At 36.5% G+C, this 17384-nt stretch overlaps 1 protein-coding gene across 7 annotated transcripts in view; it reads right to left on the reverse strand.

The window, feature by feature from the left end:
• MACROD2 (mono-ADP ribosylhydrolase 2) overlaps positions 1-17384 on the reverse strand; it is a 1913815-nt gene that overhangs the window by 1787585 nt on the left and 108846 nt on the right. Inside the window, exon 4 of one of the 7 annotated variants that reach the window (XM_084774712.1) lies at positions 16293-16430. The exons of the other annotated variants lie outside the window; for them this stretch is intronic. Within the exon in view, the coding sequence (XP_084630838.1) occupies positions 16414-16430 (17 nt within the window). The 3' untranslated portion in view covers positions 16293-16413. Of the gene's footprint in view, positions 1-16292; positions 16431-17384 lie in introns of those variants that run through there. 7 annotated transcript variants of the gene reach the window in all.

Here is a 17384-nt window from a genome sequence, read left to right on the forward strand (position 1 = left end):
CCTGACATGAAACCCCCACAAACACACACACAAAAAGATTAGTTCTTTGGGTCCCTGTCCCCTTCAGTTTGCTTATATGACTCATTTGTAATCCAGGTAGTTTCATTTATCACCATGTATATCCATTTTATTTCTACCCTGCACACAATCCTGGTTGGTTCTAACAGTAAACACAATACAAAAACTGCATAATTTTCTTTACTACTGTGGTGACTGCCTCTGTTCTTTCCGCCATATGTGTTACTTCTCTGGGAAACTAATTAACTCTGATTTTGACTCATCACTCCTGCCTGGTTTTAGATGGTTTGTGTGCTTGATGCTTAGGATGAGGAAGGGGGTAGTTTTGTGGTGTTAGATTATCAAACCCAAGTCCTTGGGCACGCTAACCACTCTACTGCTGAGCAACAACCCTAGCCCTCGCTTCTGTGTTTACATTAAAATGAGCAGAAAACAAATACATTTTCTATTATCTAATTTCTTACTATTAATGCCTTAAAGATACATTTTTGTATCTTCTATATTTTTCTATTAACAGAATTTGCTGGAAATACTTTGAAGAAAGTTCACAGATATCCATCTCTTCACCAGTGCCTTCCATGTTACACGGGGTGAATAAAAAGCATCATCTAACCACACATTCTCTGGTTAGGCTGTTTCTGGTATTTTACAATTATACACAGCATTGTATGCATATTTTCATAAATGTGAATTTCCAAGAGTTTGAAAGCTAGCATGACCCCTTATTAGAAGAGGGATTTGTGGGTAAGAGGGTGAACCAGTCCTCTCCTGAGTGTTTGGCAGCTTTCTCTCCTAAGTGGTAGTTCGTTTGAACTTCTACCAGAATCAGAGAGAATATTTCCCTTCAGACCCACCCACAGAACTCATCATGTATTTTTTACATTGTCATGTTAAAGGCCAAGAAACATTATTAATTAATTTTCAAAAATGTATAACTATTAGTAAGTCCAATAAGCGTTTTTCATGTTTGAGGTCACTTTGACCACTTTCTGACAATGGCCATGTCCTTTTTTTCTTTTTCTATAGACTTTTCAGTCTCTTGTTTTCCTCTTTTCTATTGTTGCTGTGCTGAGAATCAAGCCTTAAACCAGCTGGGCAGAGTCCAGATCTCAAGCAGTGAGATCAGCCACTGCTCTCTCTCATCTTGTCTCCTCCCATCTCTTCTTACAGCCTTCCTTCTCTCCTTTTCCTTCCCCCTCTCCATTCACCCCAGGATTTCTGGCCTGGAAAATACTATACTCAGTTTGACTCTTGTCTTTATTGAGATGTTAAGGATATCAGCTTTCTGTCTGTAGCAGATGGTCTTTTATGATGTGTTGGCTATAAAACTTTTTATACAGTCAAATTTACCAATCCCTTCACTTTTGACTCTAAATTTTATATAAAGTAAAAAATATTATGTTCTAGGGCTTGTGTTTATACATGCAAATGCATAGTTTTGTTGTCATTATTGTTGTTTTACATTTAAAACCTGAAACCATTATTTTGGGTTATAATATATTGTATAGGGTATCTTTCTGAGTGGCCACTCAATTGTCCCAGAACTATTTATTAAGAAATCTAGCACAATCATTTGAGATCCTATATCTATCATACACTAAATTTCTGTATGTATTTGAGTATGTACTTAATTGTTAACATTTTATCCGACTCAAATGGCCCACTGGTAAATACAAGTTTGAATGTTACCTGGTTTAACCAGAGAGTACAGAAGAAGCCTATTTGTCAGCTCTCCTCAGGACTATTTACACTTTTCTGCTATATACATTGCACATCTGCCATTAGATCTACTCTTAAGGATTGGTTTTTTTTTTCCCTCATCACCACTGGAATTTTTACTAGTTCAAGCAACTAAATTTAGGGATGGTCTGTTATCCAACACTGACAGATGAACTATCAAAACTGCATGTCTAACTACCAAACATTAAGTCAAAAACATGACTGTGCTGTTTTCAAATAAAGGGAGTAAGAGAACTGGATTACATATCTCAGGAAAAAGACTATATTAAAGACACAACATCTATCCTCTTACTCAAAGGTATAGTTTTTCAGGTTTAATGAGGAAAAGCCAAATGCTATAAAACATAGCATTAGTTGCTCAATATATTTTTGTAGAGGAAACAAAAATAAAATCCAGAGAAAAAGGAGCTCCAGATGACAGGAGTTTGCTGTTTCATAACACAATGGCAAAATTATAACTGAAGATTTAGAAAAGCACTTTCTATGCTATCATTGCCAGATTTTAGCAACTCTAGCTTTGTGTATTTGTAGAAGTTATCATGGAAAGGTCATCACCTTATTTGCACAAACACATTATTATGTAAAACTAAGTAGTTGAGGAGTTGTACATATTTAGTTCAAACCCTTTGCCATCTGTTGCGTGTGTTTCATGCATTTTAATTATTTGGGAGACTTGAAGAAGCTCTACATTTAAAAATACCTTCTGTCTGTCCTATGATTCATTGTAATTTATTCAATATACTAATATCTAGTGAGAACAGACGCATGTTTGATTCCCTCTAGACTCATTACCTTAGGTGCTACATTGAGGAATCTACAACCAACCTTGACCTAAAAATATGACAGGCAAACCTGGTGATCTTTATGGAGACATGATCCATATGGAGACATGCCTTCCTAGTCTCTACTTAACCTGGAATACATGTGTGGTTTGTAAAAAAGTAAGTTATCAAATATTGGAACAATAAGACAAAACCCCACTTGCCCATAAAGTATTAAAATGCAATGTCATTCACAAAATGCCCAGGTCCTAGATGTTACTAATAGACATCCATTGTAGTTAAGTTTACATATATATTTCAGAGAAGAAAATCTACTTGGCTATTTTCAAGCATAATTTGAAGAAGTTACTATAGATTCCCCATAGATAATAATAATATAAACCAAACTCAATGATATAATTTTGCTTAAGAGTAATCACTTGGGATTTTCAGAGTCTATCTCCTTGCTTTTCTTTGAAAGGAAATCCAACTCAGTTTCCTCTAGCCTTCCCATTTCACCCAGGGAGGAAGGAGCAGACACACATGTGATGGATACAGATGGGGAAACTGACTTACGTATGAAAGAGAGCAATGACAGGACATCAGAACACCTGCCCTCCCCTCCCACTTTCCTGTCTGTCAATCAGGCTCTAGCCTACCATCACAACTAGACCTATCAGTCACAGACTCTATTTAGGAAAGAGTTTAGGGAATTCCAAGACCAGATAACAAAAACAAAGACAGTTGAAGAAATTCTAGCTTCAGACTCTTACAGCCACGGCAACCAATAAACATAGCCTAACTCCAAACCAGATGGAGATTAAATTTCTCATTTAAGGCTTATCTAATTCAGTCAACAAAATGGGTTTCAACCTTAAAATGATAAAACATGTTAAAATTCAAATCCCACTCCAAATAGACAAAGGAAACATCAGAACCTGACTTAGATGTGACTAACATTTTTGAAGTATTAGAATGGAAATGTAAAATAATATTAACATGTTAAAAATTCTCATGGAAAATCCAGACAATATGCAAAGAAGCCTAAGCAATATAAGGTGAGACACAAACTCCAGGGAAGAGTCAAAAGGGAGTGCTACAGGTCTTTAAAATTCCTCTGCAACAGAAAGGAAGAATGTCTCGTGCAGCCTCATTATAACTAGGGCATGCTCAATAAGAAGATCAGTGACGGTAAGATATGCTATGACACACCCCAAACTGAAGAAAATTAATTTTTAAAGCTAAAATGATATCGTAGAACAGTAAGAAAATTATGGAAGACAAAAAGCTTAATAACAGCTAAGGGAAGCACTGTCATTTCCTGCAGGGAGCACAGAAAATTGGGGGTCCTCGAAATGCCAAATGTAGATTAGTATATCACCCCTAAATGTCACTTCTGGGTATATACTCAAACAAATAGAATTGGAATCTTGTCTTGCATGTGTCACACACCTGTAATGCTAGCCTTTGGGTGGTGGAAGGGTGGGCACAAAATAGCGGCCACTCTGAGCAACCAGGTACATGTCAACAGAGACCCATCTTCAAAAACAAACAGCAAAACATGAAGCAACACAAGCAAATAAGATCTCAAAGATACTTCCATCCTCATTCTCATAACAACATTATTAATAAGCCAAGAGATGAAGATGATAGATGACATGTTCACCAGTCGAATGGCAGATACATATGATGTATGCAATAAGGAAATACTACTACTCAGTCTTACAAAGGGGCAAAATACTGACATATGTTATAAATGAACCTTGAAGACATTGTGCTTACTAAAACAAGCAGGAGACATATAGAAATTCCAAACAACACAGTTCTGTTTACACAAGCTGCCCAAAAGAGTTGACCTCTTAGAAAATCAAAAGCAACGCAGCTGGAGCACCGGGGACTTTGAGACTGGTAAGAGGATGTGGTGCTCTGGTGGTAAGTATAGTAAGTATATAACATTATTTGTTTGTATTGTTCGACAAAAGTCACACAGTTGCATAGCACAAACAGTAAGGCCAAAGTAAAGAATGGGCTTTAGTTAATAATAACATGTAATTATTGGTTCAACAACTGTAACAAACTGTATCACTGCAGATGTAGAAAGCTGGGTTTGCATATCAGGGAAGCACTTGGTTTTTCCGCAAGCTAAAAATGTTCTACACAATGTATCATAATCTTAAATAAGAAAATATAACACTATTTTCTCACCTTATAGACTTCTCTAGTTAGATAAAAATCTTTCTATGGCCTCTAATTTGCAATCCTCCTGCCTCTGCCTTCCCAGTGATAAGATTACAGGAATGCATTATCACATTAAACTAAGTAAATGGCTTAGGAAAGTGCGAAAGAAATTCTGAGAAGATTAATAAAACAAAACTGTCGGCTGAAATAGACCAACTTCATGTTTGAAAAACGAGATCTTGAAGGGATAGAAGGGGAAAAAAATCAAGCTGTGAAACACTGCAAGATCTGCATGAGTAGTTTCTTTCAAAGGCCAAAGCTCTATGCCAAAACCACAGATACAGGGTAGGGGAAAATGAAAGGACAGCTTGAATTCCAGGCTAATGAGTCTAGATATTAACTATGGCTAATGTAGGGCACTACAATAGCTTAGCATAAATCAGTATGATGAGTAAGCAGCTGTATGAAGCTCATATTAGACTAGGAAGATAGATCAGGGCACTTCAACTGCTATGAGAAAATTGAGTGCACACTCATAGAATAAGTACCCGAATTCGGAGGACACAGAGACTAGCAATGACACAGATGTAGTCACATGCCCCAGGAAACATGCAAGAGCCAGGGAGGAAAAGCTAACAGGGAGTCCAATTCCAGAAGCTAGGGAAAATGGAGGTAAAATGTAAATTGTTTCAGAAATGTTGAGTTTTGCCTGGTCAGAAGATCTCCACGTATCAATGTACACTAGATAGTTTGGTAATGTTGGATTTGAGCTCAGCGGTGAATTTAAAACCGAGGGAAATAATCTGAAACCAGCCTCAAAAAAAAAGTACTTTGAAGTTCTGAAAAAGATTTTATTCTTCTAGAAGAAAATAGTCTCCAGAGAGACAAAGGTGAGACCAATTGAAAATTAGAGATCCCCATTAGAGTCCAGATAGAGAAACATACCAGGAAGGCACATGGGCACAAGGCAACACACGCACATGACCTGTGCATTCACAGACAGGATAACAATGAGGAACGGCCATCATGAAGGCTGAGGAAAATGTTATACTCTCTTCCACAAGATAGTAGAACATTTCCCCTTAATTCGTGGCCCCCCACCACAAGGTTTTAAAACACTCTTTGATTTTCTTTTATACAAAAGATATTAGGCTTCCACGGACAATCAGTGACAGTCACATTTTACCAATTATTTACAATAAACCATTTCCTATCAATGTATCATTCAGTAACAAACAAAAATGAAAAAAAAAAAGGATATGACTTGAATTGAGGAATGATGCCATGCTAATTTCTTAAAAGGTTATCACTCACCACTCCTGAGTATGTCTTTAAAAGGGGAAGGACATGAATTGCTTTCTAAAAAAAAATCATGTCAATAACATCAGAAATAAGAATCTAGAACTTAGGCCGGGCGTGGTGGCGCACGCCTTTAATCCCAGAACTCGGGAGGCAGAGGCAGGCGGATCGCTGTGAGTTCGAGGCCAGCCTGGTCTACAAAGTGAGTCCAGGACAGCCAAGGCTAACACAGAGAGACCCTGTTTCAAAAAAAAAAAAAAGGATCTAGAACTTAGTATCCTAGAAGGTTGAAGGTCCAGGTAGGCAGGATAACAGGTCTAATGATCTGAAATTCCCAACTCCCATGTGTAACTACAGGAGTTCTGCTTATCCAGGAAGCATTCACTGATGTGTCCGTTGAATACTGACTAGCTACAAATGTATGGAGCTCTAAGAAGACAAGTATGAAGAATCCACATGCCTCTACACAAGGCACTACTGGCACTATCTAAGACATACTGGAATACTGTAAAGAGAGTGAATAAGATATTGATTATTTAAAGATGCCTAATTTGCACATTAGTTGAACGGAAGGTAGCATTGACAAAAATGCAAGTCTGAGGACTAGGAGAGACGGGATGGAAGAAAAAAAGGAGGGAGGGTGGGACAGGAGGAGAGGAGGGAGGAGGCTAAGATAGGGATATAAAGTGAACAAATAAATTAATTAATAAAAAATTTAAAAATAGTCTAGTAAGGTTAAATGGAATCTGGAATCTATGTCTCAATAACTTTGGTAGGAGAATTGTGGTAATGTGCAAAATATGTAATTCAAGATGTAAAAGCGTTTAGGGTGGAAAGCCATCTGTTCATGATGACCCTTGCAGAGAATTACACCAACTGTCTCACACCAAGTCAGAACTGTACTTTGGACCTTGCCTCTCAGAATTTGGCAGTGAGCAATTTCAACAAACATTTAGTATCAATTTTTCAAGAGAAAAAGTTTTAGGAAAGCAGATACTACAAAAAGATTCAACTTAGATGGCAACTGAATGATGGCTCACATAGAAACAACCTAAAAAAAATTTTATATATATATATATATATATATATATATATATATATATATATATATATATAGCAATAGTAAAAATAAAAATGGACAAGAAATGCAAGTGTTGAAACTGTACAAGGTAAACTTTTTTAATGCTGTGAATTAATTAGGCTTGCCACTGATGATGAAAATTTACATGGACTAATAATTGCATTTACAGGTTATTTATGTGGACAATGCCATTGTAGCATACAAGAGCCAAATTTTTGTTCAGGTTACTAATCTAATAATATAGATGAAATATGAATATAGGGAATTGGGAATCCCAGCAATAATATAAATAAAAATAGCAGTATGCTCTAGTTATAAAATTCTAGCTGGGTGGTAGGGGTGGCACACACTGTTAATCCTAGGATTCAGGAGGCAGAGACAGGCTGATTCTGAATTCAAAGCCAAGCCTGGTTTACAGAGCGAATTCAAGGACAGCTAGAGCTACATAAAGAAACCTTGCATCGGAAAAAAACAAAAAACAAAAAAACAAAACAAAACAAAAAAAACAGCAATAAATTATACAAATAAAATTAACCTTGAAAGGCATCACAACAAAGCCAAATGGGCCACACATTTTTTAAAATATTTCTGCTTATTTGTTTGGAAAATGAAATAAAAATATAACAAAGATTATAATTAAAACCAGCAATTGGGCTGGAGAGATGGCTCAGTGGTTAAGAGCACTGACTGCTCTTCCAGAGGTCCTGAGTTCAATTCCCAGCAACCACATGGTGGCTAACAACCATCCACAATGAGATCTGGTGCCCTCTTCTGGCCTGCAGGTGTATATGCAGGCAGAATACTGTATACATAATAAATAAATATAAAAAAACAGCAATATTTTTCATGAAATTAAAAAAATTCTGACTATATGTGAAAGATGTAACCATTTATTTAAATATTTTAAAAGGTTATTGTATCTCAGACACTGACATGGAAGTTATAAATTAGATAGTGAAATTTAAAATTATAATGCTAATATGTTAAAAATAATAGGAAACTTTCAAAGGCCCCATATAACAATATATGTTATTTTCCTTAATATTAGAAAAGGGCATCATGGATTTAAAAAGATTTCAAAATTAATGAGATGGAAAGGGGTATTTATAACATCTGGTGGTACAGACTACTCAACAGGCGACAGTCCCTCCTGTCTAAGGATTCTAAAGGTGGGGACACACGGTCTTGACTTGTTTAAATGAGGCCAGAATGGAGGCTCGTGTTAAGTTAGATGAAAACTGGTCTTTCTGTTTTCAACAGCCCCTGTGTGGGTTGCCAAGAGAAAGAGTTCCCAAAAGGGGACAAAGTGAGGTTTTAAGTTTTACAGTAATCTATACATCAAAGTCTGTATGTAAAATGCCACACCAATAAGAAGGTGTCTATAGTAATGAGTAATTGTAAAAAAAAAAAATGTTAAAAAACTACAGCATACCAGAGTGAGAAACCCTAGGAGAAATTTGTAATTGTCTCTCTTTTTGAGGAGGCTAGCAGGTTCGTGCGCTGACGGGCTGGGCTGGCAGGCTGGCCAGGTCCTCCCAAGCTACTTGAAGGGCAGCTGTACTCATGTAACCTGCTTAGAAATCTGCAAAAGACCCCGAGTCTGGGGAGACAACTGCCTTTCTTCAATCTGAATGTATTACAACAATGTTTGCAATCATAATTTCAAAGGCTACATGTATCTTATAGATCATACATTTTCACATTTCATATAGACCTGTGATAGACAGATGTTTATATACTTTTTTACATTGAGAAATGAATCTCACTAGGCTTCTCAATTCACAGTATTCTAACACACAGTAAGAGGTTTTAACTGTGAAGCATATTGTCACAAGGACGCAGAGTCTCTATTCGTTTTGCTCAGTAATGTGACTAAAAAGATGAAATGCTCTTAGCGCTCACGTTTAAGGAGTTCACATTCTGGCGGGGGCGAGGGGGGGGGGAGTACCTTGTCCACAAGCAATTATGAGGCTCATAAAAAATACTAATATAGGTTCTACATGGTGCTTCCAAAAAGCATGCTGCAGTGAGTTGTGGAGACTTCTGGCCCTGGGGAAGCTGACTTTCTACACAGCGAAAAGCACAGAAGAGAGGGCTTTCCAAGGAAGGCTTTAGCCAGCCTGCTGATATGAATTTAAAAGGTGTTACTAAATTTCATCCAGAATCTACTCTGACAGTGTCTATTTTCAGAGCCTGCAGAATTTTAATTTGTTGCTATTATTTTTGCCATATATAAAGTTCTTGTTCTAAAGCAGAAGCTGGCCGGTACAGCCATCTGGAGTATTGAGAACAGGACCCATGAGGATGTTTCAAGTCAATATTGATGGCATCGGTCCAAAACCAGACGCAACCACGTCATCAAGCGCTGTGCGGAATGAAAAAGGGCCATCTATCTTTAAAAGCCTCTTAAATATTTACTAGATCTAGCACTACTAAGAAATAAGGTAGCATTAATTCAAAGTCTTGGGAAACAGCCCTGCTTTCTCCTCTCAACCCTCATGCATTTAAAGTATCTTTAACGCATTTGGAGTTCTTTACAGAGCAGCTGACAAATCATTTCTTCAAACTGGCAAAGGGTGTTCAAACCAGAATTTAAACAGAGTCAGCAGAGAGAAAAGAAAAATAGAGGAGAGGTGCCTTCTTCCTTTTCCTTACTACATAAATACATCATTAAAATACTGGCTTCTCTTTGATACATGAACTGAATTTATTAATAACTAAAACATATTACAACTAAATTCTGAGGATATTTTTCATGACATAGAGATTTTTTTTTAAATCACAGATCTGTTTTTCCTCACTTTAATACATTTAGTTTTTGACAGTCAGAGATTTTTTTGGAGGGAGGGAGGGACTCATTGATAATTTTCTATTTAATTGTTTTCAGTTTTGTAAACTCAGGAACCACTTGCTGATACATTTACATAGATAATTTGAGGTCAATAGAATAATATTAATAGCATATGTTCATACTAGTATCTGCATATTGACTATGTCTGAGGGAATTCAGAATATACTCTTGGAGCTGGGCGGCCACTCACCTCATATCATCACCAGAACCACAGGGGACTTTCCATCTAAACTTCAGTTGACTTTTTGTCACACTTCAAACACCCTTGGCACATGGCCACCTGAAACCCACTGGGAGAGTTTCTGCCAGCTTTTTTTCTGTGATTTGCAACACAGTTTTTGTTTGTCATTTGGAATACCATTTTTCTTTCCAGTAATCACACCTTACTACTAATAGAAGATTTGCTAAATCCATCCCTTCTCTTCTCACTAGTCCTAGAACTTTCTCCTCAGGCATTCCCTGATGCCAAGAAAAAAAAAGTGTGTATTTTTTCCAAACATTTAAACTAGATTAGAGAATTAAGAATTATCTGACATATATAATGATAGTTACGCTTTATCTATATCTATCTGTCCATGCCAACTTATGATCAAAGTAAATTAAGTTATTCTGTTAACAAGAAATAGTTATCAGTTCAAAATGAAAAATTAATGTAAGGCCACAATGATAAATATCACTGATCACAATATGTATTCAACAATAGAAACACAAGAGTTACCAAGATTATGCATTCACAAAATAGGAAGTATAGTCTGATCTGATTAAAAGTAGTCAACAACAAAGTAAACTTACCCAGGACAAAAAGAAGAAAAATCAGTCAGTCAAAGTAAAGCAATTTAATTTATTCAAAGCATTAAGAAGTCTATTATCAAAGGCAACGAAGCTGCTTGTATTAACAGAATGATCAATTCTGTGTGATGTGCCATATATTTGTTTCACTTGCTTGAAAAGTAGAAAGGGGGAAAAATAACGACATGAGATTCTTGAAAAATACTTTTATTGAGTGTAGGTAAATGTTGACTTTAACTTGACTGCATGGAAAACTGTCTACATTAAGGAGTCCAGGACAGCCAAGGCTAACACAGAGAGACCCTGTCTTGAAAAACCAAAAAAAAAAAAAAAAAAACCAAAACAAACAAACAAACAAACAAACAAAAAACAAAGGAACTTTTCCCTTTAGATTGCCTGTGAGTATATGTCCAGACAGGATCAGCTAGAGGAGAAGGCCTTGCCCTGCAACAGAGGACACCATCCTGTGGGCTGGGGATCCAGACAGAATAGAAGGGGAAAAGGAAACTCCCACAGCACAGGCATTCAGTCTCTTGGCTTCCTGACCACTTTGAGGTATGCGGCTTTCGTGAGCCATGCCACAGCTGAAGCCTATGCATCACCCTATCCCTGACACACTTGCACCTTAAATTGTTTCCTCTGGTGTTTTGTCACTGTAGCAAAATGTCTACCACGATGAGCCAAAAATTTTTTGCAACATGGATACACATACATGGATTATGAATTATGAAACCTAATGGATAAACAATGGAAATCCTATCATTGGAGAAATCAAAATCAACTAACAGCTTAATTATTAAAGTATTTCCAAAGGTAATGTTGAAGAGAGATTTTATAATGGAACCAGCTTTTTAACAAATATTTTTACTTCCCCTTTGACAATTATTATGAAATTGCATATGCTACATACATGAGTCTAAATCAGAATATAATATTTACAGATAGCATTCGTTTTAAGAAGTACCTGCATTTCAGACTGTGATACACAGGACTCTAACTGAGCCTGGAATTTCTCAACATTTAGACACTGGACCACAAATGCTATTCCTAGCTTGTTTAACTATTTTCCTCAATTTTATTTGGGTCCCTACAAAAGCATTATTCATGAAAAAGAAAAACTTTAAGAGACTGACACCTTATTTCCCTTAAGGGGGGTTGGGTAGGTTTTTGGTTGCTTTCTTGGGCTATAGATGTTTATTTTCATTCAGTGTTGGTTATGTTATTATTGGTCTTATTTAGAGAGAAATCAAGGTTGGATTCAGGGATGTCTCTCTTTTCCTTTACACTTCATTCGTATATTTGGAGATAGGGGCTGAAAAGAAAGAAGGGGAAAACAGAAATATATAGAGGTGATGGACAAAAAGTAGATTAGTGAATCTGCTCCTCAACTTAATGCCTTAACTGTTACTTGCAAGGTTATTTTTAATTGACTGGTATAGAATTTTGCATATAAATGTAAAATAAATTCAATTTTAGATATATTGGTATAGAATTCAAATTTAAGATTACTCTTCAAGCACATTATAACTATTTCTACTCTAATATGCAGTATTGTAGCCATACAACTGAGTTATAATACAAGGTTTACTTCCAATATTTTGAAAGTGCTATTGCAGTCTGTCTAGAATAAGTAAGTTATACGAGTTAATTGTGTTTTTTTTTTTAAGATTTATTTATTGTCACATTATAGATGTCTGTAAGCCACCATGTGGTTCTTGGGAATTGAACTCAGGACCTCTGGAAGAACAGGTGGTGCTCTTAACCACTGAGCAATCTTGCCAGCCCTACAAGTTAATTGTTAGTTGATCGAATCATGGTTATGTCAATTACTAGTCTATTTTTATCACAAGAATATACATCTTAGGTATAACAGAATTGATTCTATAGAAAGATAAGGTAAAATAGTTAGATAAGGTCTTCAAAAACCTCAGAGATATACAGAATATGGCATTAAAAAATTTTTTTTATTATTTTAAAGATGCATTGACAATGAGACAGGTTAACACCAGGCAACACCCAGCCTAACTCAAAGAAGATGATAAGCATCAAAGAACCTCTTTGTGGAGATGGCTTCAAATGTGGCAAACCAGCCTCCAGGCAAAATGTCCTCATTTTTACCACAGATAGAATTCTCCCTGAAAAAGGGCAAGCTTGGATGCAAGCAAAGTCGACGGCCAAACTCTGCTAAGGCAGGGTAAACAAGTTCCTGACTCACAAGTATGTCTGTCAGATATATTGGTCCAGAAGGCTGAAGAAGATGTTCCAATGTTATAGGTATTTTTCAGTGACTATTCAAGTAGCAAACTGTCTCTGTCATCTTCTCATTTGGAAAGCTACTAAACATGAACTCCTGGTATACTCAGGTAATCAAGTTTATTCCTTCTCAAATCCCTGATGAGGCTGAAGATCAGATAGTTTAGTTTTTCAGTGAAGCTTAGTTGTTTAGGGGTTAAGATGTTTTTAGGTCTAGATAGATGTTTTAAGTTGATAATGAAGAGATACGATAGATATTGATTTACATTCAGAATTTTAGACGCACCAAGATAGGAAAGATGTTTTCTTCAAGGCTGCCAAATACAAATAGCAAAACACTATGAAGGTAACATTTATATAATTCCTGATTATCTCATGGTTCTTCTTGCTGTAGGTAGCTTATTGTATATATGTGTAATAATATAAATGTATTTGTTAAACTATTTAACAAAAAAGAAGTAGCAAAAAACAAAAAAGGAAGTAGCTGCAATAGGTCTAATTTCATGACCAAGTATTTGAAATGGTAAATTCATTTTTTACTTCCTTGTTAGCACTTTCACATCAAACTCTTTCCTGGTCTAATAGCACAGCTTCCCAGTCTTCATTAGGTCTGGGTATAAAACCAAAGAACCGTCTGCCATAGAATTCTCATCATTCTGATACATAATATCATTGTGTCATTCAGAGTTGTCTATTAGAAAAATGATCCCAGCAGTGCAATTTGTAAAATACTTTATTTAAATGTTTAAGTGTGCAATAGATGACTAAAAAGCTAAAAAGTTGTCTGTCTATGTGGTTATTGAAAATTCTGTTTTATAAGCTATTTTATGATGCAGAAAGATTATGTTTTAAGAAATAGAAAGATGCTATGACACTGAGTGTTATCCAATTTTTTTCAAAGATTTGTCTTTATTCCGTATGTATAAGTGTTTTACTCGCACATATGTTAGTGTGCCACATGCATACCTGGCAGCAGCAGAGTCCAGAAGATTGCCTCAGATCCCCAGGAGCAAAGTTGGAGGTGTAAGATGCCATCGGTGTGCTAGGAACTGAGCCTTGGCTCTCTGGAAGAGCAGCAAGTGTTTTTAAATACTGAGACATCTTTCTAGCCCCCTTGGGTACCATTAAAAAAAATCAAATCAATTGCAAAAGAGGCTTGAAAACATACATACCAAAACGTAACCATAATTATTCATGAGGTCATGAAATTGTTGATGTTTCTTTCTAATTCTCTCAAAATTGTTTCCTATTTTAATATTTCTATTATATGTATTTATGAGAGGTTATGTGTGTGTCATGGCACACACATGGAGGTCAGAGGACAACTTGCAGGAGTTGGTTTTTTCCTTCCATGTGGGTTCCAGTGACCTAACTTAGGTTCTCTGGCTTGGCAGCAAGTACCTTCACCCACTGAGCCATATCACTGGCCCTAGAGCCCTACTTCTTACAATGCACATGCATTGTGTCTATTTAAAACAGGTCTGATTTCTGTACGTTGTAATATTCAACAGAATTGCATATAAAATATAGAAAGTTTCTATATATGATTATTAATTTTAGAAAAATTGGGAATTATGTACCTTTATGAAAGATAAGTGAGGTTTCTGGTGCTGTGATTCACCTTGCGTCATGTGCTAGGTTTACACTCACAGCTACTCACCATCTCCAATCACTACTTTGGAAATACATTTTTGTCACCAATGTAATTTCTATATTCACATCTATCTGGTAAATTCACAGCTGAGTGAAGTATCCATTTTTTTCTCCCTTCTTCAATTCTTTTACTAGGAAAGAATTGGTCTTATCAATATAAAGAATGAGTTTAAGATACCTTAGGTGAACTGACTGCATCCAAGATGACTTTTACTTCAAAAGAAAGCTTGAAGACAGAAGCCAAAAAAGGAAGGAGAAAGCTCAGAAAGGAGGAAGCATGAGGCTGCTTATCTGTGCTGAGAGAGGGGAGGGCGGGGAAAGAGAGCAGGGCGCTTTCCTTCCTGGCACTTTGGTGCTTTCTTTAGTTAGAACAGAAAGGCAGTTCCAAGGTAAACAGCCAAAACTGAGCTGCTCTATGCAACACTCACTGTGAGAGCGTAGTTTCCTCTGATCACTGGGTAAGATGGTTAAGGCAGAGGTTGGTTTTCGCCCACTATATGTAAGCAGAAGAGCCCACTGCCAGGAAAATCAAGTTATGAAACAATATCCACACAACTTCCTGATTCAAACTCTCTGGCAAGAACCCTTTTTTTTTTTTAAGATTTATTTTTATTGTGTGTCTCTGTGTATATGTTCACATGTATGCTGGGGTTCAAAGATACCAGAACCAGGCTTAAGATCCCCTGGAGCTGTCGTTACAAGCAGTTGGTTGGGAGCTGGCCCGGAAGGGTGCTGGAAGGCAAGGTTCCCCCGAAGAGAACCAAGTACTCTTAACTCCTGAGCTATCTCCGCAGATCCAGGAACCCAATTTTTAAACAAAATCGTTTTACATGTAATGTACCTAGATGAAGACTTGCCTGGCACGAACAAGATCCTGCATTCACAGCATGAGATTGTGTCTCCTAGAAATTCCAGGGAAACCACACTAATGATACTTCAATTCTATGGCCACTTAAACAATATCTGAGCACTGGCAAGACCAATAGCCGTGAAGCAAAAGGAAAAATTTCCACGTCCCACTCCCAGACAAAGAACTAAGGGCAACCAAGGACCTGCTGAGGGAAAGACAACCAGTTTCCTTCAGGGCTGAGCCCCTAACTCGTTATCTACATCCAAGCTGATGAGCCCTGAAATCATATACACCCGTGCCATACCAAAGGAATGCAGCAAGTCTTATTTATATACTTATAAATGTGCATGTGTACATGTAATAATAATGGAGAAATTAAAGGTGATCAATCTGAGAGGGAGTGGAAAGGAATATAGGAGGAGGTGGAGGGAGAAGGGATAAGCAATATAATTATATTTTCACTTAAAATTTTTAAATAAATGATTTTTTTTTAAATCCCAGGCTCATTTGTCAATTGTAACTTCTTTTGTCATAGTACGTGAGGAAGGAGTAGGGAAATCAGAGTGTACAAGAGAGAAAAAGAAGTTAAGGATAAAAGAGAAAAGTGGGAGAAAACAGAGAAAAATGAAAAACACTGAACACAAAGGGAAGGGAGAACAGAGAGAAATAATGCTCAGCTATTGATTGATAAGAGAAGAGCTTTATATACACAGAATGTTTATTCATAATCTATAAATAAAATATACGGAAATTACATTATTTATCAAACTTAAAATCTGATACTTATATAAAAATACATTTCCTTTTTTTCTCTTTAAAAATTAAAAATAGACATGAATAGAAGGAAAACTAAATCTCCATACTGACTTATTTTCTTAAAATCGGTCACTTCAGTGTGAAACTATACCAAGAACAACAACCAGCCGCACACAATCTTCCCTCAGAGTGCTTTTGTACCTGGAATAAAATAAATAAATCAAATAAATAAAAGCATAGAAAATAATTTCATTATTAATTAAATGTAAGAAATTAAAACAAAATCAAAGTTTTCCCTGCCCCCCCTAAACTGATAGGTTTCTTTATAAAATCTATTCCCACACACACTCAAATGAAATTCAGATGACACAAACACAAATCTTTCTGCTTACATGAAAACCCTTTTCACCATAGGTGAGGGGTTTTACAGAAAAGAAATTGTGAGCAGTGTGGTTCTGAAACATTGATTTGAAGGGCTACATAACAGTGCACCATCCTTGACTGAATGAAAACTGTCCAGGATTGATGGCAGTATATAAGAGTGCCCACAGGAGAAGGCCAATGCGTTTAAACTATTTGCTGAGGAAAGAATATAAAAAAAGACATGATTCGATGAATCCTTACAGAACAAGATTTAAGTAACAGGCTACTTGGGATCCATTGAAGAAGTCAGAAAACAATTCAGGCCAAACATAGATTCCCCACCCCCTCAGCTTAAATGGCACCATTGTTACTGTTTGTTTTTACCATTTTAAAGTTTTGATATTTAAAAATCAACAAATTTTAAACATAGCTAACTTTTCAAAAACAGTCATATGGAAACTGACTGCCATAGAAGCTTCCTAAACTATATACACATAAGCATAAAAAAAAAAAAAACCTAAAATGGAGTCATCCTATAGTAGAGCAACCATGCACCTGACTGTATACAAGATAACAAGGACAAGAAGAAGCTCGGTGCCAGATGGGTTGCACCTTTTACAGTTTGGGCATTTGAGGTCCCATAGAGCCCTCTCCCCACAACATATAGGCTATTGCCATGGCTTTGGTTATGCCCCCAAAACTTGACAGTAAGAGGCTGTTGTTGAAGATAACACATACTGAAGCCACAGACCACGGTGAAAGCAACACCATACAGACCTAGAAGCTTCATCC

This window comes from Acomys minous, assembly GCF_964271855.1.
Source record: "Acomys minous genome assembly, chromosome: 3".
Lineage (NCBI taxonomy): Eukaryota > Metazoa > Chordata > Mammalia > Rodentia > Muridae > Acomys > Acomys minous.